At 41.0% G+C, this 23444-nt stretch overlaps 1 protein-coding gene across 5 annotated transcripts in view; it reads left to right on the top strand.

Moving 5' to 3' along the window:
* Nucleotides 1-349: 349 nt before the first annotated feature.
* LOC106092369 (homeobox protein 5) overlaps nucleotides 350-23444 on the top strand; it is a 226950-nt gene continuing 203855 nt past the window's right edge. For 4 of the 5 annotated variants that reach the window (XM_059363313.1, XM_059363317.1, XM_013259207.2 and 1 more), the window contains exon 1: nucleotides 350-2822. In XM_059363313.1, coding sequence (XP_059219296.1) covers nucleotides 1180-2822 — 1643 coding nt within the window. In that variant the 5' untranslated portion in view covers nucleotides 350-1179. Of the gene's footprint in view, nucleotides 2823-10598; nucleotides 10686-23444 lie in introns of those variants that run through there. The other variant, XM_013259206.2, reaches the window with a different exon arrangement.

Genomic DNA, 23444 nt, shown 5'->3' with positions numbered 1-23444 from the left:
ATCAGGCCAATAATTGCGGCTTGTAGGAACTCAAGAAGTCAAACCTGAAAGGATATGGCCATTTGCAATCCGCAATGACCTATGTCAATAAGAAGTATCTGTGCAAAATTTCTATGATATTGTATTCACATTTTATTGAAGAAACGTACTAAATAGTGGGCTAAAATTCCATCCCATCACTAAATACCAACACTGATGCCTGAAACAAGTGCCAGTTAGCGGTTAGATGGACCGACCGCAAACCCACAAAAACGTTGAAACAGATGATGAAGAAGCCGCAGCACAACCAGCAGCAACAGCAAACATCAATGCAAGTCACCAGTTACTGCTCAAAAAAAAAAAAAACAACAACAATAAACACACAAAACTTCCATGCGTTGCCGTAAGCCAACGAGCTACCACGACAATGGAGTGTTCAGTATGAAAACGACTTTCGTGCGCAGACGACGTATAAAGCGGAATATAGCGGAGCCCTAAGAAAACGTAACGTAAAAACGTAACTCACAATAAACGGCGAAAAAATAAAATCACAACAATCGAAGAAAGCGGACGGATATGTTATGAATTAAAAGAAAAATAAAACAAAGTGATGATTTAATGAAAATCAAGAAAATTACCATGCAATTTATGGAAAAAGAAAGAAAAACCGAAAATTTTTATAACAGAAAAGTGAATAACTAAGTGAAAAATAAAGAAAAAGTTTGAGTTTGAAACTCCATACAAATAGAGCAACAAAAGAAATAAAACAAAACAAATATATGCCGGTTTTACGTATTTGCAAAAGTGTAGATTTTATGCCTTTTTGGTGACTAGAAACGAAGATTTACGTTTTGGTTTTCAATAACAGCAGCGTTCAGTTAGCAGTGCACAAAAAGATTCACTCAAGTGTAAATTACAGCAACAAAAATTTACAACAAAAATAAATACAACTGTGAAATTGGATCCTATAAGAATTTATAGTGTCCACATACATATACACACACAAACAAACAAAAGTTTGCAATACCTACATAGTACTTGGCGAACAGCGTGCATTGTTGTTGTTAATCCACTAGTGAGTGTTTTTTTCTAGTTGGGAGGAGATACTCGTCGTTGCTGTGTGTTTTTTTTTTTGTTTTTGGAGGGAGGGCAGCTTTGGCTGAGTGAGCACTGTTTTGTTTTTTTGCTAATCTTGCAAATATGTCACACAACAAAAAAGATGTAATAATGACGTCGTCGTTGTCGTCGTCCATGCACACAAAACTGGAACAGCAACATTCGAAACCCATCTTGAGCCCCACTCGATCGCTCGACGAAGGTTTTGAAAGTGATCCGGATCGGGTTTCGACGGATTCAGAGCATCCAACAAGTGGAACGACGACAACGCCAAACAATAGCAGCAATAACAATGGCAGCTCATCCAATACCAGCAGTTCCAATAACAACAATGCCACCAGCAACACCAGCAGCAAAAATATTGGCAACCCAACAATAGCCGCAAATGCAAATGGCAACAAACAACAATACAACCAACAACAACAGCCACACTCTCAATTACATCAAAATGTTGGTTCTACTTTGGCACAATTGTCATCAGCCGCAACGGGCGGCTTGTCAGCCAATGCTGATTTGTCAACAACAGCGGCAGCATCATCATCTGCCTCAGCATCGGCACCATCCTCTTCCATAACGCAGGCGACGGCTTTGGGTCATGTCTTGTCGTCTGGCAAATCGATGGATTTATCCAAAAATCGGGTCATGGGTGCCATGGGAGTGCCTCAGCTAATCAGACGCACCAACATTGCTGGTTCGGCCATACAGCAACAGCAACAATTGCTGGAGAAATATTTCAAGGATCGTCGAGGTTCCAGCGAGGCAAATAAATTTTCAGCACAACCTGCTCTAAGAACCTCATCATCATCATCATCCTCCTCCATGAATCCAGCAGCAACTGCAGCATCCTCCCTACATCACTCCTCGCTGGGGGGTCTAATGCAGAACAGCAACAACCACAGCAACAACAATTCCACTTCAATGGGTTCACCACAGACGGTGCAACGTTTGCAATACCAAAAGCAACGACAGCCAGTGGTGGCTTCAGCAGCTGTTAATAATCATCGTTACACTTCGGCGGTGGCCGTGGCGGCAGCTGTAGGCGGAAATGCCAGCAGCAGCAGCAGTGGCTTTCGCCGTGCCAAAACTAGGGCCATGTCACCCTCAGTGCTAAAGACAGCCATGAGTAACAGCAACAGCAATGGCAGCCACAACTTGAACAATAACTCCCGCAATCGTTTGCTAATGCCACGCGGTTCAGCCATACGTTCCCATTCAGTGGATGCCATTTCACGTCAACATCAACAACGTCATCATGGGGGTGTCATTGGTGGCTATGACCCCAGCAATGCCTTAATCCTCAAGCATGAGGGTCCCGGCAGTACCAGCACTGCCACACGCATGCAACATTACAAATTTCCCGCAGCAGTAGCCGGGGCTTCGAATTCCCCAACAAGTACACTGCCACCGGGTGCCACCAGCCAGGCGCTGCTGGTGCAGCCCATCTCCAGTGCCACTTTGGCTGCAAATGCGGTGGCCTTACCGCCCGCCACCACCGTTCTGAATTCGGCCAATGTTGGTGATGCCGCTGCTGCCCTGGTGGCAGCAGCTGGTGGATCACCGGTTATAGCCTCAGCCACCAACAGTTTGTATACATTTTATCCAGCCGAGGGTAATCTACAAGTATGGCAATCCGAATGTGGCGATTTGACATATAAGTCATCGCGTAATCTACAAACGCATAAGGCACCAGTTTGTTGGACTCAGTCTATACCAAGGCAAACAAGACGGTAAGTAAGACTTCCAAACTGTGGCAAAAAAAAAAAAACAACAACTAAAAGTTAGAAAAAGCATCCATAGGCCAACGAATATAGAAAAACGCGTCTAACAAAAATTTTATGTGTATAGATGTGAGTGCGTGCTCTTAGCCTAATTGAGGTATAGCCTATAGTTTGTGAGATGAAAAACTTAAAATCTTTCAATACGAGGGTCGATTTGAGAAAAGTGTTTGACAAATTAAACAAAAAAATTTAATTGAAGAAACTGCGATAGAAATTAAATAGCCTGCCATGGTGAACCATATTTTGACGCTATATAAAGGGCTTTGGTGGCCACTATAGCGTAGAGGTTAGCAAGTCCGCCTATAATGCTGAACGCCTGGGTTCGAATCCTGGCGAGAATATCAGAAAAAAGGGTGTAGTGAACATTCAAAGATTATGTGGCCTAATCTAGGCTTGAAGAGGGTTAACCGCTCTGCTGTCGCAGGCTGGAACAAACATCTCAGCCATAGTATCCGTCATGACAGGTCAATGTCTGATCGGAAAGCATGCTGACGGACTGAAGGCTGCCAGTAATGACTTTTGCAGAAGCGCCTTAAACAATTTTCTTGAAAATGTCATACAATGTAGACTGTAATCCCCAGGGATAATAGAATATGAGCAAAGAGAGGGGCGGTATCTGATGATAACCCAAAAACACGAACTTCTTAAAATAAGCTGCGATCAAGCGACATGGGGGTACGCCCCACCCCAAAATCCACTCAAACGCTCATATTAACCGATTGGGACAATATGGGTATCAAATGAAAGATATTTGGAAATAGAGTAGGAATCTGGTATAAAGAACTGGCCCCAAGTTTAAGGAGATATCCCCATACGTAGAAACCCTCCAAAGGGACAAGTGTGCGGATCGAGGCAATATCAGACTCAAAAAAGGGCTGTGTACGAATCTTATATTAATATTTGGGGCCAAGTTTACGAGAGGCCGCCCATCCAATCGGGACTATATGAGACCCACATGCATGTGTTTTGACCATAGAGTATCAATGTGATATTAATATTTGGGATCAAGTACTATAGAAGCCGTCCCACCCAAAAAATCTCCATGTGGACATATAGGTCGATCGAGTTAATATGGACCTAAAATTAATAGATTTTAACAGTAGGGTACGAATCTGATATTATTGTAATATAAGGGACTAGTAACTAAGGGTCGTCCACTCCCAAACAGAGTGTATAGGCCAATCAGGACAATATGGGACCTAAAAGTCTTTGAAAGTATTTTTCGAAAGCGCTAGTCTGCTGGCCCCAACCCCCAAAAACCCCCATACAGGACGCCTAGACCGATCGGGACAATATTGGACTCAAATAAAGACTCTTTGACCGTAGACTTATCTGATATTAATACTGTCGGTGAGGCTTCTATGGGATCACTCCGTCCTCTAAAATAAAACGGCATGACAGACTTTTGAGTCGGGAAGGATCGGCACAATATAAGACTCAAATGTAAGGTTTTGATAGTGGATTATGAATCTGATATTGATATTAGGGGCTGCCTCGCCTCCAAAAACCACCCAACAGCATTTGAAGACCTAACGGGACAATATGGGACTCTAATGAAATGTCTTTGTTAGTAGTAGGAATATAATTTTAATATTTGGGGCTTGTCACACTCCCAAAACCAAATAGCCCGTGTGGCTAACCCAAACCCAAAAGACATGAAAGCAGCTCGGTGCAATAAGGGACTTAAATAGAAGGTCAATGAGAGTACATTCCTAAATTTGGTCGATAATTGGGGCCGCCCATCACAAAAACTGGGACAAAAAAGGACGCTAGTGAAAGGACTCCTAAAACATCAGTATAGCTTTCGGACTTTTGGGCACAAAATAGCAAATTTTGCCCATGAACATTCCACTAAGGAACAGGGGCAAACTTCTCACATATCAAAGAGTGCAGTCCGATTCAAGTTTAAGCTCAATGATAAGGGACCTCCTTTTTATAGCCAAGTCCGAACGGCGTACCGCAGTGCGACACCTGTTTGGAGAGAAATTTTACATGGCATAGTACCTCACAAATGTTGCCAGCATTAGGAGAGGAAAACCACCGATGAAAATTTTTTCTGATGGTCTCGCCAGGATTCGAACCCAGGCGTTCAGCGTTATAGGCGGACATGCTTACCTCTGCGCTACGGTGGCCTCCGGACTTTTGGGCACACTTATACAAAATAGATGAGGATGATAAGACTCTAAAGCATTTCCTATGTCTGCTTGGCGTTCTTGGCCAACACACTCCGGCACTAAAGAAAAGCCACAATACCTGACTTGAACCATCTTAGGGCGTTGAATTACACATAATTAGGGCATTTTTGAGTAACATAGATTTTCTCACATAGAATTTTTCGAAAATTGAAAGTTTTGAGGGCACAATAAGCCGATCATTGTTTTAAGGCCATAGTGGCATCGGGCGAGTCCAACCATAGTGGCTTGTCCAACCTAACCTATAGTCTTTGGAAGTAAGGTAAAATTCTTGCAGCCAGATTTACGGTAAGAGTAGCATTAAATGCCTCTCTGTGGTGTGCCCTGTGTCACTAAGTCCCTTATACTTATGTCTTGAGACCGGTAATTTATTTTTAATTTTAGCTGAATCCAAGGTGGTGGTTTCGTGCTGGTCGAATTTAGCACGTTTTTAGTAGCCTCAAACAGCCGACTATCTTAAACCAATGCACCACCAAAGAGGCCCCTTGGAACATACCTCGTATCGAAATTGATTGCGGTTTTGCTGCTGCACCACAATCTCAAATTAATTAAAACCAATTTATTTCTTTTAAAATGCTTTATGGGGTTATGTTTTTTTATGTTTGTTTTCGGTTGTTTACGTTTATATTGAGCCACTTACACTCACACACTCGCACGCACTCACAACAAACAAATCCATTAAACAAGCAAAAAAAATTAAAAGAGATAAAACCTAATTTTTCAAATATATTCCCAAAAAAAACAACATCCACAATAATTGGAAATTTTGCCATGCAGAGCCAACAGTGTTTGCACATACAAAAGCAAGTTCATAGTTGCAAGTGTATGTATGCGTGTATGCATGTGACCACATGTGACAATGTATTACAACATATTTCTTGTGTGTTTCACACAAACTAACTAACGAATCAACTCAATTTCCGCAACCTGTTAGAATTTAATTCCAGTTGTTGCCTCCCCTGTAGTTACAGCAACTATGTCGGGTTGCTAAAAGAGTTTTGTGTTTAAGTAGATTTACTATTAATAGGCATTTTTATACCCACCACCGAAGGATGGGGGTACGTTCATTTTGTCATTCCGTTCGCACGGCAAAGAAATATCCATTTCCGACCCTAATCTAAAACGATCTAGCCATGTCCGTCCGTCTGTCCGCCCGTCTGACCGTCTGTTTGTTGAAATCATGCTACAGTCTTTAAAAATAGAGATAATGAGCTGAAACTTTGCACAGATTCTTTTTTTTTGTCCTTAAGCAGGTTAAGTTTGAAGATGGGCTATATCGGACTAGATCTTGAAATAGGCCCCATATAGACCGATCCGCCGATTTTGGGTATTAGGCCCATAAAAGCCACATTTATCATCCGATTTTGCTGAAATTTGGTGCAGTGAGTTGTGTTGGGTCCTTTGATATCCATCTTCAATTTGGCCCAGATCGGTTAAGATTTGAATATAGCTGTCATATAGACTGATCCGCCGATTTAAGGTCTTGGGCCCATAAAAGCCACATTTATTATCCGATTTTGCTGAAATTTGGGGAAGTAAGTTGTGTTGGGTCCTTCGACATCCACCTTCAATTTGGGTCATAACGGTCCAGATTTGGATATAGCTGTCATATAGACCGATCCGCCGATTTATGGTCTTAGGCCCATAAAAGCCACATTTATTATCCGATTTTGCTGAAATTTGGGACAGTGATTTAAGTTAAGCCCTTCGACATACTTCTGCAATATGGCACAGATCGGTCCAGATTTGGATATAGCTGTCATATAGACCGATCTTTTGATATAAAACTTAGGGCCCATAAAAGGCGTATTTATTGTCCGATTTCGCCGAAATTTGGGACAGTGGGTTGTGTTAGGCCCTTCAATATTCTTCTTTAATTTGGCTTAGATCGTTCCAGATTTGGATATAGCTGCCATATAGACCGATCTCTCGATTTAAAATTTTGGGCCCATAAAAGGCGCGTTTATTGTCCGTTGTCGCCAAAATTTGGGACAGTGAGTTGTGTTGGGTCTTCTAATATTCTTCTTCAATTTGGCTCAGATCGGTCTAGATTTGGATATAGCTGCCATATAAACCAATCGCTTGATTTAAGGTTTTGGTCCTTTAATAGGAGCATTTATTATCCGATTTCCCCGAAATTTGGGGCAGAGAGTTGTGTTAGACCCTTCAATATTCTTCTTTAATTTGGCTCAGATCGGTCCAGATTTGGATATAGCTGCCATATAGACCGATCTCTCAATATAAGGTTTTGGGCTCATAAAAGGCGCATTTATTATCCGATGTCGACGAGATTTTGGACAGTGATTTAAGTTTAGCCCTTCGACATACTTCCGAAATATGGCACAGATCGGTTCAGATTTGGATATAGCTGTCATATAGACCGATCCGCCGATTTAGGGTCATAGGCCCATAAAAGCCACATTTATTACTCGGGTTGGCTTAAATTTTGGACAGGGAGTTGTGTTAGGCCATTCAACATCTTTCTGCAATTTGGCCGAGATCGGTCCAGATTTGGATATATCCCCCATATAGACCGATCCGCCGATTTAGGGTCTTAGGCCCATAAAAGCCACATTTATTATCCGATTTTGCTGAAATTTGGGACAGGGAGTTGTGTTAGGTCACTCGACATCCTCCTTCAATTTGGCTCAGATCGGTTCAGATTTGGATATAGCTGCCATAAAGACTTATCTCTCGATTTAAAGTCTTGGCCCCATAAAAGGCACATTTATAATCCGATTTCGCTGAAATTTAACACAGTGACTTATGTTAGGCTCAGATGAGTCTTTATTTGGATATGGCTGACAAAAAAAAACAATATTTAGTTCTACAACAGGGAAAAATTACATATATTTATTAGACCACTATAGCTTTGTCGAATTTGGTCCAAATCGGACCAAATTCCGGGTCCGATTTGACCCAAATATGGTTCAGATCGGACTATATTTAGATATAGCTGCCATGTAGACCGATCTCCCGAAAAAGGGTCTGAAGGCCATAAAAGCTTTATTTTTTATTCGATTTTGCTGAAATTTAAAACAGTGGGTTATTTGAAGCCTCCCGACATCTGCCCAAAAAATGGTTCAGATCGGACTATATTTAGATATAGTTCCCATATAGACCGATCTCCCGATAAAGGGTTTGAAGGCCATAAAAGCTTTATTTTTTATCCGAATTCGGTGAAATTCGGAATAGTTTGCAGTTTTTAACCTCCCAATATCCGACCTAAATTTTGTACAGATCGGACTATATTTAGATATAGCTGGCATATAGACCGATCTGCCAATGAAAGGTCTGAAGCCCATAAAAGCTTTATTTTTTAACTGATTTTGCTAAAATTTTAAATAGTGAGTTATTTTTAGCCTCCTAACATCCGACCTAAATATGGTCCTGATCGGACTATACTTAGATATAGCTGCCATATAGACCGATCTGCCGATAAGGGGTCTGAAGCCAATAACCAATTTTCACCTGATTGTGACAAAATGGGGTTTACATATATACCCCAGGTGGTGGGTATCCAAAGTTCGGCCCGGCCGAACTTAATGCCTTTTTACTTGTTTCTGTTGGTATGTTGCCTATTTGAGCATTTGATTTTGGCCAACAATATTTGTTTTATTTATTTTTGTGTGTTTACTTTTATGCTGCTGCGGTTGTCTTGTTTTCGCCTTTGCTATGTGGAAATAACTTTTAATTAAAGTTGTCTATTTTAAGTTGAATTCATTGCCTCATATTTGTTTTTGAACCAATAAGCCGGCTACGCACCCCAAAAGGGTTACAAGAATTTGTTTTTTTGAAAAGTTGTTTCACATTCTTTTGTTTATTTTGGGTTTTGGTTTCGCCAAAAGTTGTTAATTAGACGATTTAGAAAATTGTAGGAATTTTTTTGCTTGGCAAGCAACCAAGAATGGTTTGATGATTACCACAAAGTGGTCAATAACCATCACCCCTTTTTTTGAAACCACCACGAAAAAAAACCCACTATCATTTAAAAGGAGAATCATTTAAAAAACACACACACAAGATTAAACAAATGAGAGGTCTTAGAACTTAAAACTAAAAGCTTTCTTTTTCGTTAAAAAAAAACTTTTGATTTTGTAATAAAAAAAAATTGACAATTTAAACAAAACTAACTATTGGGTTGCGCAAAAAGTAATTGCGGATTTTTTAAAAGAAAGTAAATGTATTTTTAATAAAACTTCGAATAAACTTTAATCAAATATACTTTTTTTACACTTTTTTTTTCTAAAGCAAGCTAAAAGTAACAGCTGATAACTGACAGAAGAAAGAATGCAATTACAGAGTCACAAGCTGTGACAAAATTTGTCAACGCCGACTATATGAAAAATCCGCAATTACTTTTTGGGCAACCCAATAGTTGTCGTTTTAACTTTTTGTCACTTTTATTTATACCCAATTTTAAGACGCATATTATCCAGCTGTTATTAGTGGTCATCACTTTTTTCACTTCTTCATCACTTTTGGCTTATATTCTTAATTATGGCTTTTAGCTTATCAATGTTATGCTAAATATCAATATCCATATTTAACAAATAAATCATGCAAAACTCTGGCTTTGGTCCAGCGGAATTGGTCTCTTTCCAAATTTCCAACAGTTTTTTCTTAAAGCAATAATTTTTGATTCGTTTTTTGCGGAATATATGACAGAGAAAACAAAAGACTTAAGAAACGAACCTTCTCTTATCTATGCTATGGTTAGCATAGATAAGAGAAGGTTCGTTTCTTAAGTCTTTTGTTTACAGTTTTAATAAGTTATTTAAAAATCCTAATATTCCTAAAACAAGACATTTTCATTTTTTTTTAATCCTCTATCAACACTAGTATGCTAAAAAAAAACAAATATTGTTTCTAATTAAATGATTTTTATAGGCCAGGTAAAATCCTAAAGCACTAAAAACATCTGTATAAAGCAAAACTATAGTTTTATTGCCAAATCAGCACTTTTTGTTTTCGTTTTCATTATAATAATATATGCTAAATAGGTTTTTGTTGGGTGCTTCAATGTGCGGTACAATATCACATACAAAAGACTTAAGAAACAAGCGTGTTTTGTATGGAGTCACAAAATTAGCTTTAAATAAATGACAAAAAAAAAAAAACTATAAAAATTTGTCTACACAAGTTGTAAACAAAAATGGGAAGATCTCATGATACAGATATTGACATGTGCGTATTTCCAGCCCTGAGTTCTATAATCGAATTCTGCTAATTACATAAATCACTAAAAAAAAGGTTGTTTTAGTTGATTTAAGGATTTTTGTTTTCAGTATGAGAAAAACATTTTTTGTAAATTATTTTTACTACGCTATTCCATTCCTCTCTCCCTCTCTCTTTCTCTCTTCCTCTATGATTGATTGCCTTCTAACGAGATGGCGTGTAATAAAATGTTAATATTTAATATTCGTGATATTTGCATTGGTTTTAGTTCCGTTTTTTTCTTTTGTTGTGTTCCCTAGTTTTAGCTAAAAATTTCTTTGCGTTTATTTCTACATTTTAATATAAATGACCATAGAGCCAGCCTTTGGCTATGTTAACATTTGACCACCAACCGTATAGAGTAAGCCATCTATTAATGATGGTAGTAGGCAGACATCATCTTTGGAGTTGAAGTCTGAGTTTGGAGTTTTCCCAGCACATTAGTGTCAAAATGAAATTGCAAAAAATAAAGGCCAGTTAGATGCAAGGTTCGATGGTTGCTTACTTTTCTGTGATGGTCTTTGACTTGATTGTGAAGATGAAGCAGACAGCAATAAAAGATGGCATACCATGCATGGATGGCTATAAAATTTCTCATATAAAAACTTTTACTTTTTTGTGGTTTTTTTTTTGCATGCAATTATAGAAAAATTTCCAAAAATTAAAAAAAAAAAACAAAAGAAACAATAAAAATTAATTTAAAATTTTATATTAGAAAATGTTTATTTTTTGGAATTTCTTCTTAACAAATGAATTTTGTATAGTGATCATAATAAAGATGGAACCAAATATGTAAAAAACAAATAAAAGCGTGCTAAGTTCGACCGGGCCAAATCTGATATCTCTTTATAGGCAAACAAAGGATAATGAATAATAATTTCTATGCTATTGGAGCTATATCAGATTATGGACCAATTCAGACCATACTTCGTTTAGATGTTGGAGACCAAAATACAAGAAAAAGTTGTTGTGCAAAATTTCAACCAAATCCGATAAAAATTTCACCCTATAAAGGCATTACAAGTATAATCAGGAGATCGGATGCTATTAGGTTGCCCAAAAAGTAATTGCGGATTTTTCATATAGTCGGCGTTGACAAATTTTTTCAGTTATCAGCTGTTACTTTTAGCTTGCTTTAAAAAAAAAGTGTAAAAAAAGTATATTTGATTAAAGTTCATTCTAAGTTTTATTAAAAATGCATTTACTTTCTTTTATAAAATCCGCAATAACTTTTTGGGCAACCCAATATATCAGTGCTCTAGGTATAAATCCGTGTAAAACAGAAGTAGTTCTTTTCAGCAGGAGATACAAGTTGCCTACAATGGGTTTAGAGATATTCCATTTACAGAAAACGCAAAATACTTGGGTGTTTTGCTGGACAGGAAAATGAACTTTAAATCCAACATTTTGTAAAGGGCAAGAAAGGCCACCCTTGCCCTAGACACCTGCAAGAGAGCCATTGGCAAAAGTTTGGGGATTTAGACCGCGTGTCATGCATTGGGTATATGCTGCAGTTGTCAGACCTATTATGCTATATGGTTGTTGTTGTTGTTGTTGTAGCAGCGTAATATACACTGAGGCGGCAGCCCTTGCCGATGAAGAACTCCATCGGATCAATCCGGTAGGTACAACCGACTGTCATGGCATTAATGCTATATGGTATTGTGGTCTGGTGGACGGCGCTTCAAAAGTCCACCTATTGCTCAATACTTAAACGGGGCCAAAGGATGGATGAACTTCAAATCCAACATTTTGTAAAGGGCAAGAAGGACAACTCTTGCCCTAGACACCTGCAAGAGAGCCATTGGCAAAAGTTTGGGGATTTAGACCGCGTGCCATGCATTGGGTATATGCTGCAGTTGTCAGACCTATTATGCTATATGGTTGTTGTTGTTGTTGTAGCAGCGTAATATACACTGAGGCGGCCGCCCTTGCCGATGAAGAACTCCATCGGATCAATCCGGTAGGTACAACCGGCTGTCATGGCATTAATGCTATATGGTATTGTGGTCTGGTGGACGGCGCTTCAAAAGTCCACCTATTGCTTAATACTTAAACGGGGCCAAAGGATGGATGAACTTCAAATCCAACATTTTGTAAAGGGCAAGAAAGACAACTCTTGCCGTAGACACCTGCAAGAGAGCCATTGGCAAAAGTTTGGGGATTTAGACCGCGTGTCATGCATTGGGTATATACTGCAGTTGTCAGACCTATTATGCTATATGGTTGTTGTTGTTGTTGTTGTTGTAGCAGTGTGATATACACTGAGGCGGCCGCTCTTGCCGATGAAGAACTCCATCGGGTCAATCCGGTAGGTAAAACCGGCTGTCATGGCATTAATGCTATATGGTATTGTGGTCTGGTGGACGGCGCTTCAAAAGTCCACCTATTGCTTAATACTTAAACGGGTCCAAGGGATGGCTTGTTTGTGGATCAGAGCCGCACTGAGGACGACACCATCTGATGCACTGAATTTTCTATGCTACATCTTATGCCTCTGGACATTGTGGCTAGACAAATTGCAGCGACCACTGCAGTGAGGTTAAGGGAGCTTGCTCATTGGTCATGTGACGGCTAGGGACACTGTGTTATCCTTGATACAATAACCGTTGTTCCAGGCAGTGTGGATTACACCCTACCTGAGCCGCTTTTTGATAAGCTTTGAGTAGTGTTTCAATATTCCTGGTAACGGCTAGGGACACTGTGTTATCCTTGATACAATAACCGTTGTTCCAGGCAGTGTGGATTACACCCTACCTGAGCCGCTTTTTGATAAGCTTTGAGTAGTGTTTCAATATTCCTGGTAACAGAAGTTGCATAGACTTCCATACGGATGATTCCAAACTAAACTACCAGATGGGCTTTGGGGTATACTCTCTAGAACTGGTCATAGCGAAGAGGTTACCCGACCACTGTAGTGTGTATCAAGCGGAGATTCGTGCAATGAAGGAAGTGATGGATTAGCTAAGATATAAAGTCACGATTGGCATAAATATCCTCTCAGATCGAGCTAGGCAGGAGAACGTGTTTCTGAACACAAAAACCCCCTTCGACTGTCGCAGATCTCTCAACGAGATGGCTGAACAGTTCAAAATGCACCTGTTCTGGGCGTCGGGACACAGAGATATACCAAGGGAACTGTAAAACGGATGAGCTTGCGAGACTAGGAACTAATTTCCACATTCCCAGGGACACTGGAATCTGTGGGTATGCCTCTGGCGACATGTAAGCTAAGTTTTCAGGACCAGGCCCTAATTGCAACGAATGATAGATGCTCACAAAGAGAGGGCTGTGAGCATTTCAAAACTATGTGGCCTTATCTAGACTTGAAGAGGTCTACCACCTTGCTGTCATTGGCTAGAACAGACGTCTCAGTTATTGTGTACGTTGTGACAGGTCACTGTCTAACCTAAACTAAACCTAACCTAACCTAACCTATATCAGGTTATCCGCCGATTCAGACGATATTAAACACGTCAAAGGTCATATAAGAAATCGTTGTATAAAATGTCAGCTTTATCGGATAAGCATTGCGCCCTCTAGAGGCTCATGAAGTCAATATCTGAGATCGGTTTCTATGGGAGCTATATAAGGTTATGAACTTATTTAGACCATATTTGGCATAGATTTTGAGAGTTAAAACACCTAATGCGAAATTTTAGCCAAATCGGCTGATAATTGCGCCCTCTAGAGGTTTAAGAAGTCAAGATCCGAGATCGGTTTGTATGGCAGCTATATCAAGTTATGAACCGATTTAGGCCATGGCAGTTATTTCAAGTTATGAACCGATTTAGACCATATTTGGCTTAGTTATTGAAAACCAAACCAAAATCGCTTACGCAAAATTTCAGCCAAATCGGATAAGAATTGCGCCTAAAAAGTCGACATCCCAGATCGATTTATATGGCAGCTATATCAGGTTATGATCCGATTTGAAACTTGGCACATTTGTTGGAATTCATAACAAAATATTTCATGGAAAATTCCAGCCAAATCGGATAAGAATTGCGCCCCCTAGAGGCCTAAGAAGTCAAGATCCCAGATCGGTTTATATGGCAGCTATGGGTTGCCCAAAAAGTAATTGCGGATTTTTTAAAAGAAAGTAAATGCATTTTAATAAAACTTAGAACTTTAATCAAATATATAATTGCCATTTTGTTCGATAACCTTTTGCCATCTTCCTGGCAAATTTAGTATTCCACGCTCATAGAACTTCTGGCCTTTATCTGCAAAACACTGAACCAAGTGCGATTTTATAGCCTCATCATTGACGAAAGTTTTACCATTTATGGAGTTCTGCAAAGATCGAAATAAATGGTAGTCTGATGGTGCAAGGTCAGGGCTATATGGTGGATGCATCAAAAGTTCCCAGCCAAGCTCACTCAGTTTTTGGCGAGTGACCAAAGATGTGTGCGGTCTAGCGTTGTCCTGGTGGAATATGACACCTTTACGATTGACCAATTCTGGTCGCTTCTCCTTGATGGCTGTATTCAATTTGTCCAATTGTTGACAGTAAACATCCGAATTAATCGTTTGGTTCCTTGGAAGCAGCTCAAAATATACCACACCAATAGCAGAGCATAACGCTATTGGCCGGTAATTCTCAGGGTCGGTTGCCTTACCTTTCTTGGGGGCCGGGAAAACACCCGCACGGTAAGCAAGGTTGATAAGGTTGCGTTAGGAACGAGCGTGCTACGAAGAACATTTGCATGAAACAAGTGACGATATGCCATCCGGGCCCTGGGATTTATTTACGTCGAGATCTGAAAGAACCCTTTTGACGCCTCAGTAAGAACCCTTTTAACCTCTGAAAACTTAGCTTACATGTTGCTAGAGGCATAGCCAAGGGGGTGTTGTTTAGTACGTAGAAATCGTGCGCGTTTTTCAGTACTGGCTGAATACATCTTTTGAAGATTCCACAACTCCAGAGATACAAAAAAGAACCGACAGGACACAGACAGCCATACAGACTGACACACGGACTAAAAGGCTGACGGATTGAAAGACAGACAGATAGACAGACGGACATTTTAAAGGGTCTGGCTCTCTTCGTTGTCGGTGTTACAAACTAATGCACTAGGTTATAATTCTCTATACCAAACCAGGAGGCCACCGTAGCGCAGAGGTTAGCATGTCCGCCTATGACGCTGAACGTCTGGGTTCGAATCCTGCCGAGACCATCAGAAAAAATTTTCAAAATTTGCAATTTGCATACCAAACCAGGAGGCCACCGTAGCGCAGAGGTTAGCATGTCCGCCTATGACGCTGAACGCCTGGGTTCGAATCCTGGCGAGACCATCAGAAAAAATTTTCATCGGTGGTTTTCCACCCCCCAAATGCTGGCAACATTCGTGAGGTACTATGCCATGTAAAACTTCTCTCTAAAGAGGTGTCGCACTGCGGCACGCCGTTCGGACTTGTGCTTTAACTTGAATCGAATTGCACTCATTGATATGTGAGAAGTTTGCCCCTGTCCCTTAGTGGAATGTTCATGGGCAAAATTTGCAATTGGCATACCAAACCAGTGGTGCTGGGTATACAAATGCTTACATCTGGTCATATTAGGCAAAAAGTTTGAGTATGCTGTTCTGTTATGGCTGGAAACATCTGTACTCGGTATATACTGACTCGGCCTATTACCTAACTCCCATATAGACTATATGTTCACCTAATTCTTCCAAAAAGCTGTACTCAGTATAGCTCTCCAATAACACAATCTTCCCATACCTACATAGTTCAGTTTCCCAAAAAAAAAAAAAAACAAACCGCACAGCTTCCATGCATCTACACAAGACTCGTTGCGGCCTAGCTTTACCTCTTATAATTGCTTTATTTAATGGTACTTAGCTGTATCTGTATTCACACTTGTTCGGCTAGAGTTGAAAGGTTTTGATCATAATTTCCGATTTCCTCTTCCGCACGTTTCCTGCTGCTATCAATTACGGAAACTTTTCTTGATGCAATATTTTCATTTAGCAGCACGTTATCTCTTAGCCGCAGCAATCTTTGTTTCTAAAGGTCTTGTATCCAAAGCTCACATATAACACAAACATCTCCATTCATGGTCCATATTCTTTGATCTTGCGGAAGGGTTTAAAAATTCAAACTTTTTTTTTAAAAAAACTGGAAATAATTTTCCATACCCTTTTGGAGTTCTACTCTAGTTTTTTGACATTTCCTTTGATCTTTTTCGAACTTTCATTTCCTAAAATATTTTAATTAATTAAACCAAAAATGCCATCTTTTACTCATCGAAATTCTTTTTCTCACACATCCACATAGGTCTGATTTAGTAAGGCCAAAATCAAAGATAAAAAAACCTCAAACATGGGAGGCAAACTTTCGTTTAAAATGTAAATGCACAAAAGAAAGCAGCAAAGAAAGAAATAAAGATAACATCACACACAATATAATCATTTCTAAATTTATAATTGTTGATCTACGTTGGGTTGTGCGCAGGCGCACATGCTGCTGCTTAGACTTGCTGGTGTTTTTGTTAGTTATTGGGTAGAACTTTGATACACAAAAAAAAAAGGAAACACCACAAAGGCGAAATAGAAACGTGTTTAGCAAATTATCTTAAATTTATATATGAAATAAATTTCTTCTTTTTTTTGTTGATATTTGGTTTCTTCCCCTTCCTCTTAAACAGGGAAAAAAGGCAAAATCAACAAATTTAAACACTTTATGCCTGCCCCCTTAAGCCATTAGGGGAGTCATGGGGGGACGATACTTGAAGACAATCATAAATAAGCCCACAAAACAAAAATTCCCCGGTAAATATTTTTTAATTTGTTATTGTTGTTTAAATAATGAATTAATATTAGGAAAAAACAAGTAAAAGCGTGCTAAGTTCGGCCGGGCCGAACTTTGGATACCCACCACCTCGGGTATATATGTGAATAACCTTTCGTCAAAATCCAGTGAAAAATGCATACCTTATGCCCCATAGCAGCTATATCCAAATATGGTTCGATTTGAGCCAAATTGAAGACAAACATCGAAGGGCCCAACACAACTCACTGTCCCAAATTTCGGCGACATCGGACAATAAATGCGCCTTGTATGGGCCTAAGACCCTCAATCGGAGGATCGGTCTATATGACAGCTATATCCAAATCTGGAGCGATCTGAGCCAAATTGACGAAGGATGTCGAAGGGCCAAATATAACTCACTGTCCCAAAATCGGATAATAAATGCGGCTTTTTATGGGCAAAAACCCCCAAATCGAGAGATCGGACTATATGATAGCTATATCCAAATCTGAACCGATCATTGCCAAATTGAAGAAAGATGTCTAAGGCAACTCACAGACAGACTCAGCAAAATCGTATAATAAATGCTGCTTTAATGGGCCTAAGACCCTAAATCGGAGGATCGGTCTATATGGCAGCTATATCCAAATCTGAACCGATCATTGCCAAATTGAAGAAAGATGTCTAAGGCAACTCACTGACCCAAATTTGAGCAAAATCGGATAATAAATGCGGCTTTAATGGGTTTAAGACCCTAAATCGGAGGATCGGTCTATATGGCAGCTATATCCAAATCTGGACCGATCTGAGCCAAATTGACGAAGGATATCGAAGGGCCAAATATAACTCACTGTCCCAAATTTCGGCGACGTCGGATAATAAATGCGGCTTTTTATGGGCAAAAACCCCCAAATAGAGAGATCGTCTATATGATAGCTATATCCAAATCTGGACCGATCTGGGCCAAATTGACGAAGGTTGTCGAGGAGCCTAATATAACTCACTGTCCCAAATTTCAGCAACATTGGATGATAATTTTGGTTTTTATGGGCCTACGACTCTAAATCGGAGGATCGTTTATATAGGTCCGATATATCCAAATCTGGACCGATCTGGACCAAATTGACGAAGGAGGTCGAGGGGCCTAACGCAATTCACTGTCTTAAATTTCAGTAAAATCGGATAATAAATGTAGCTTTTATGGGCCTAAGATCCTAAATCTGAGGATCGGTCTATATGGCAGCTATATCAAAATCTGAACCGATCATTGCCAAATTGAAGAAAGATGTCGAAGGGTCTAAGGCAACTCACTGACCCAAATTTCAGCAAAATCGGATAATAAATGCGGCTTTAATGGGCTTAAGACCCTAAATCGGAGGATCGGTCTATATGACAGCTATATCCAAATCGCGACCGATCTGAGCTAAATTAACGAAGGATGTCGAAGGGCCAAATATAACTCACTGTCCCAAATTTCGGCGACGTCGGATAATAAATGCGGCTTTTTATGGGCAAAAACTCCTAAATCGAGAGATCGGTCTATATGATAGCTATATCCAAATCTGAACCGATCTGGACCAAATTCACGAAGGTTGTCGAGAAGCCTAACATAACTCACTGTCCCAAATTTCAGCAACATTGGATGATAAATGCGGCTTTAATGGGCCTAAGATCCTAAATCTGAGTATCGGTCTATATGGCAGCTATATCCAAATCTGAACCGATCATTGCCAAATTGAAGAAATATGTCTAAGGCAACTCACTGACCCAAATTTCAGCAAAATCGGATAATAAATGCTGCTTTAATGGGCCTAAGACCCTAAATCGGAGGATCGGTCTATATGGCAGCTATATCCAAATTTGAACCGACCATTGCCAAATTGAAGAAAGATGTTGAAGGGTCTAACGCAACCAATTGTCCCAAATTTCAGCAAAATCGGATAATAAATGCTGCTTTAATGGGCCTAAGACCCTAAATCGGAGGATCGGTCTATATGGCAGCTATATCCAAATTTGGACCGATCTGGGCCAAATTGACGAAAGATGCTGAAGGGTCTAACACAACTCACTGTTCCAAATTTCAGCAAAATCGGATAATAAATGTGGCTTTTATGGGCCTAAGACCCTAAATCGGAGGATCGGTCTATATGGCAGCTATATCCAAATTTGGGACGATCTGGGCCAAATTGACGAAGGATGTCGAGGGGCCCAACATAACTTACTGTCCCAAATTTCAGCAAAATCGGATAATAAATGTGGCTTTTATGGGCCTAAGACCCTAAATCGGCGGATCGGTCTATATGGGGGCTATATCAAGATATAGTCCGATATAGCCCATCTTCGAACTTAACCTGCTTATGGACAAAAAAAGTATCTGTGCAAAGTTTCAGCTTAATATCTCTATTTTTAAAGACTGTAGCGTGATTCCAACAGACAGACGGACGGACATGTCTAGATCGTCTTAGATTTTTACGCTGATCAAGAATATATTGGGTTGCCCAAAAAGTAATTGCGGATTTTTTAAAAGGAAGTAAATGCATTTTTAATAAAACTTAGAATGAACTTTAATCAAATATACTTTTTTTACACTTTTTTCTAAAGCAAGATAAAAGTAACAGCGGATACCTGACAGAAGAAAGAATGCAATAACAGAGTCACAAGCTGTGAAAAAATTTGTCAACGCCGCCTATATGAAAAATCCGCAATTACTTTTTGGGCAACCCTATATATACTTTATGGGGTCTCAGACGAATATTTCGAGTGGTTACAAACAGAATGTCGAAATTAGTATACCCCCCATCCTATGGTGGAGGGTATAAAAAAATTAACTGAATTTTAGTATCGCGCTGATGATGTCGCTTTATTTTCAATTTCTTTTTCATCTTCTGTTTTTGCTTTTGGCAATATAAACATTTATGAACAATTGTTACCTTAAAAATCACCCTATGGCGCTTGTCAAAAAAAAAAAAAAGAGAGGCAGAAAGCCAGACAGATGACGAAGAAATCCCTTGCCATTTTAAATTATAATTATTTATAAGCCCAGACTCAGGCTCAAGCTCAGACTCAGACTCTGATGTTGGAAGTGGGTCTTTGCTTATTTAACAACGTAATCTTGGTAACATCTGTATGTGGCTGATTGTCGGCTGGAAAGTGCACTGTTGCCATTGCTACTGGGAAATAGGGCCTTGGTCCCCTCCCCTAACTGGGGGGTCGTCGGTACTTGTTGTTGTTGTTGTACTGAGCTGAGCTGAATTGGATTGTTTGGGTTTTGCTAGAGCATGGACCCATGCTCTTGTATGCGAACCATATTTGCACTTTCTCTTTGTCAGCCACTCCATGACAATGTGACTGTTTATATATATTTACCAGTATTTCTCTTCCATTGGATCTCCATAGGTTTTTGTTTTTGTTTGGTTTTATTTGGCACCAAAGGCGAACCAACTGCTAACTCACATCATCATCATCATCATTATGGGAACTTTGGAAGACAAAGTAATTAAAAAACATGCATTTTCTTCTTTATGGTTATTGTTTTATAGCAAAAGCAACAACAACAACAACGACGACGAAAACGATAACACAAACCAAATTGCTTTGGTTATTTTCTTATCTCGCACTCATGGCAATTGAAAAAATTTCCAATTTCAAAATTTTCTAATTGAGCTGTGAACAAAATGTCCATGAAAATTAGCTGCATTTTGGAAAATGTTTGGAAATTAATTTTTTCTCAGAGAAAAATCTTATCAGAATTTGATTTAAATGGAAAATTTTCGTTGAAAAGCCAAAAGTTAGGTTAGGTTGAAAAGAGGGTGCACATATTAATCCGCCCCATGTCACTGTAGACATACACCTAAGCCAGTAAAAAGAAAATTTAAAGTTAGGAATTCCGTGCTACTTACAAAACCCTTAAATGTTTTCCATACCACTCCACTAAGTTGGTTCATGTCGGACGCGAAACCCGGGCAATGACAAAGGAAATGCTCCAACGTCTCATCATCTTTCCCGCATGCCCTACACATTGCCGCACCGATTTTATTGGGTTGCCCAAAAAGTAATTGCGGATTTTTTAAAAGAAAGTAAATGCATTTTTAATAAAACTTAGAATGAACTTTAATCAAATATACTTTTTTTACACTTTTTTTCTAAAGCAAGCTAAAAGTAACAGCTGATAACTGACAGAAGAAAGAATGCAATTACAGAGTCACAAGCTGTGAAAAAATTTGTCAACGCCGACTATATGAAAAATCCGCAATTACTTTTTGGGCAACCCATACATAAGTGAGCTCGTAGTCCCATGTGTTCCGTGATGATACCAATAGCTATGCCGACCTACTTCTTGCTTCCTTTCAGTAATAGCCTCGTCTTGTCACGATCTGGATCCCCCAAAGGATTTTCGCTGTCCTGCCGACCGTTTCGCTGTTCCACAATGTTGCATGCGCATTCGTCGCCCACTCCCTTAACTCGGACTGCGTCGACCCGAAACCGTCGGCCGGGTTAAGCAAGTTTATTGACGGTAGTCCTCTGGCCTACACCGCCAAATCGTCTGCCCTTTCATTTCCCCTTACTCCGTTAAGGCGCGGCACCCAAACGATGCGGATTTTCCTATCCTGCAAAACTGTTCGTGACCTTACAGTCCTGGTTGTTATTGCCCTTATGGCAATTTTTCTGTCAGCGGATGTCATAGCGACTGGATAGATTGTGAGTAGAGTGAGTGAAAGAAAGTAAAAGTGAATAGAAGTGAAAGTGAAGAAGTGATTTTTTGAAGTTGTTTTTTTTTTTTGGGAGCGATTGGTGTGACCAAATTGAGACAGCTTAGACGGAGGAGCTGTGGATAAGATTTGCTATGGTTAAGAGGACCAAGGGGAAGAAGGGGAGTGTAGGAGGTCGGGGGGACCTCGGATGGTGGCATTAGCATCGATTCGTCGGTGGCTCGTGCTGGAGGAATGATGAGGAAGGAGTCGATGGACTTGTTTTCCAGTGGGAGTGGAGGCGAGGATGGGGAGCGCCTGAAACTGGGTTCGCCTGGTGTGGCGGTGTGGCAGGGGGGGGGGGGGAAGGTGTTGGCAGCTGGTGAATTGCCATCTTGGAGTCGGAGGACGACGACAGCTGATGTGTAGTCAGCTGGTGTGGTTGATGGCGCTGGTGGTAGTGCCAGTGCGGCAATGGTTGATGGCGTTGCTGGTGTTGCCAGTGAAGGTGGGGGGGCCATCGACTGCGAGGAAGGCAGAGCAGCGGGAAAGTAGGGCTCGCAGGCGGGTATTTGCACCGTTGGGGAAGCAAGGGGTCACGGTAGGGGAGATGAAGGAGGTGACAGATGCCTTGGTGGGTACGTTTTATGAGGCTGGGCTGAGTGGGAGTATGGCGAGGAGAGTGATCCAGTACGCTGGGCATTGGTATGAGGAGCTCCACATGAGGCTGATGCTGGAGAACGAGGCGATAAAGTAGCGGCGCGTTGGTGGGTGGGCGTTCGCCTGTTGCCCCCGCCGTTGTGAACGCGCGCACTGGCACATTTGGTGCCCCCGTTGCTGTCGCTGCCGCCCCGTCTGTGCCGGTTGTGAAGCCGGTGGAGACGTGGTCGGTGGTGATGAAGGGCAAGGGGAAGGCGGTAACGACTTCGGCTGAGTTTGTGAAGAAGGTGGTGGAGGAGGTGGGCCCCATACTTGGTGTGAGGGTTCATGGTGTTAGACCGACTCGGAATGGCGGGGCGGTTATCCGCACCCCGTCGGTGGCTGAGAGGGAGCGGATTAGGTCGAACGGCAAGTTCGCGGAGGTGGGATTAGAGGTGAAGGCCCAGGAGAAGCTGGGCTCAAAGGTGGTTGTGAGGGGGTACATGCTGCCATAACTGCTGATGAGTTCATGGCAGAGTTGTACTCCCTCAACCTGAAGGAGACGATGAGTGAGGCGGTGTATCGTCGGTCGGTGCGCCTGGCTTCCGCCCCTTGGAAGCCGGAGGATGGCGCTGCCAATTTCACCCTGGAGTGCACTCCGAGGGTAGCAATGAGTGAGGAGGTGTATCGTCGGTCGGTGCGCCTGGCTTCCGCGCCTTGAAAGCCGGAGGGTGGCGCTGCCAATGTCACCCTGGAGTGCACTCCTAAGGGTTGCAGATAAGTTGTGCGAGGAGAGCGTTTATGTGAAGTGGTTCCGCTTCATCGCCCGGATGCAGGATGCGGTTTTCGCATGCCATCGGTGCATGGGTTTCGACCTTAAAGTGAGGGATTGCGAGTCTTTACTGACAGCGGGGGTGACTCTGCGATAATTGTAGATGACAGCGACATCGACTGTACTGTGGTTAGCTATAGCCAGTGGGGAGTCTGCATTTGTGCAGAAGGGCGGTGTGGTAAGATGTTCTTGACTAGAATCTATTGTAGGTTTAGCGCCGACTTGGAGCCATATCTTGGAGCCTCCC

Source organism: Stomoxys calcitrans, chromosome 2 (assembly GCF_963082655.1).
Source record: "Stomoxys calcitrans chromosome 2, idStoCalc2.1, whole genome shotgun sequence".
Taxonomy (NCBI): domain Eukaryota; kingdom Metazoa; phylum Arthropoda; class Insecta; order Diptera; family Muscidae; genus Stomoxys; species Stomoxys calcitrans.
The sequence above is the reverse complement of the archived record's forward strand: the minus strand, read 5'-3'. Positions and strand labels throughout refer to the sequence as shown.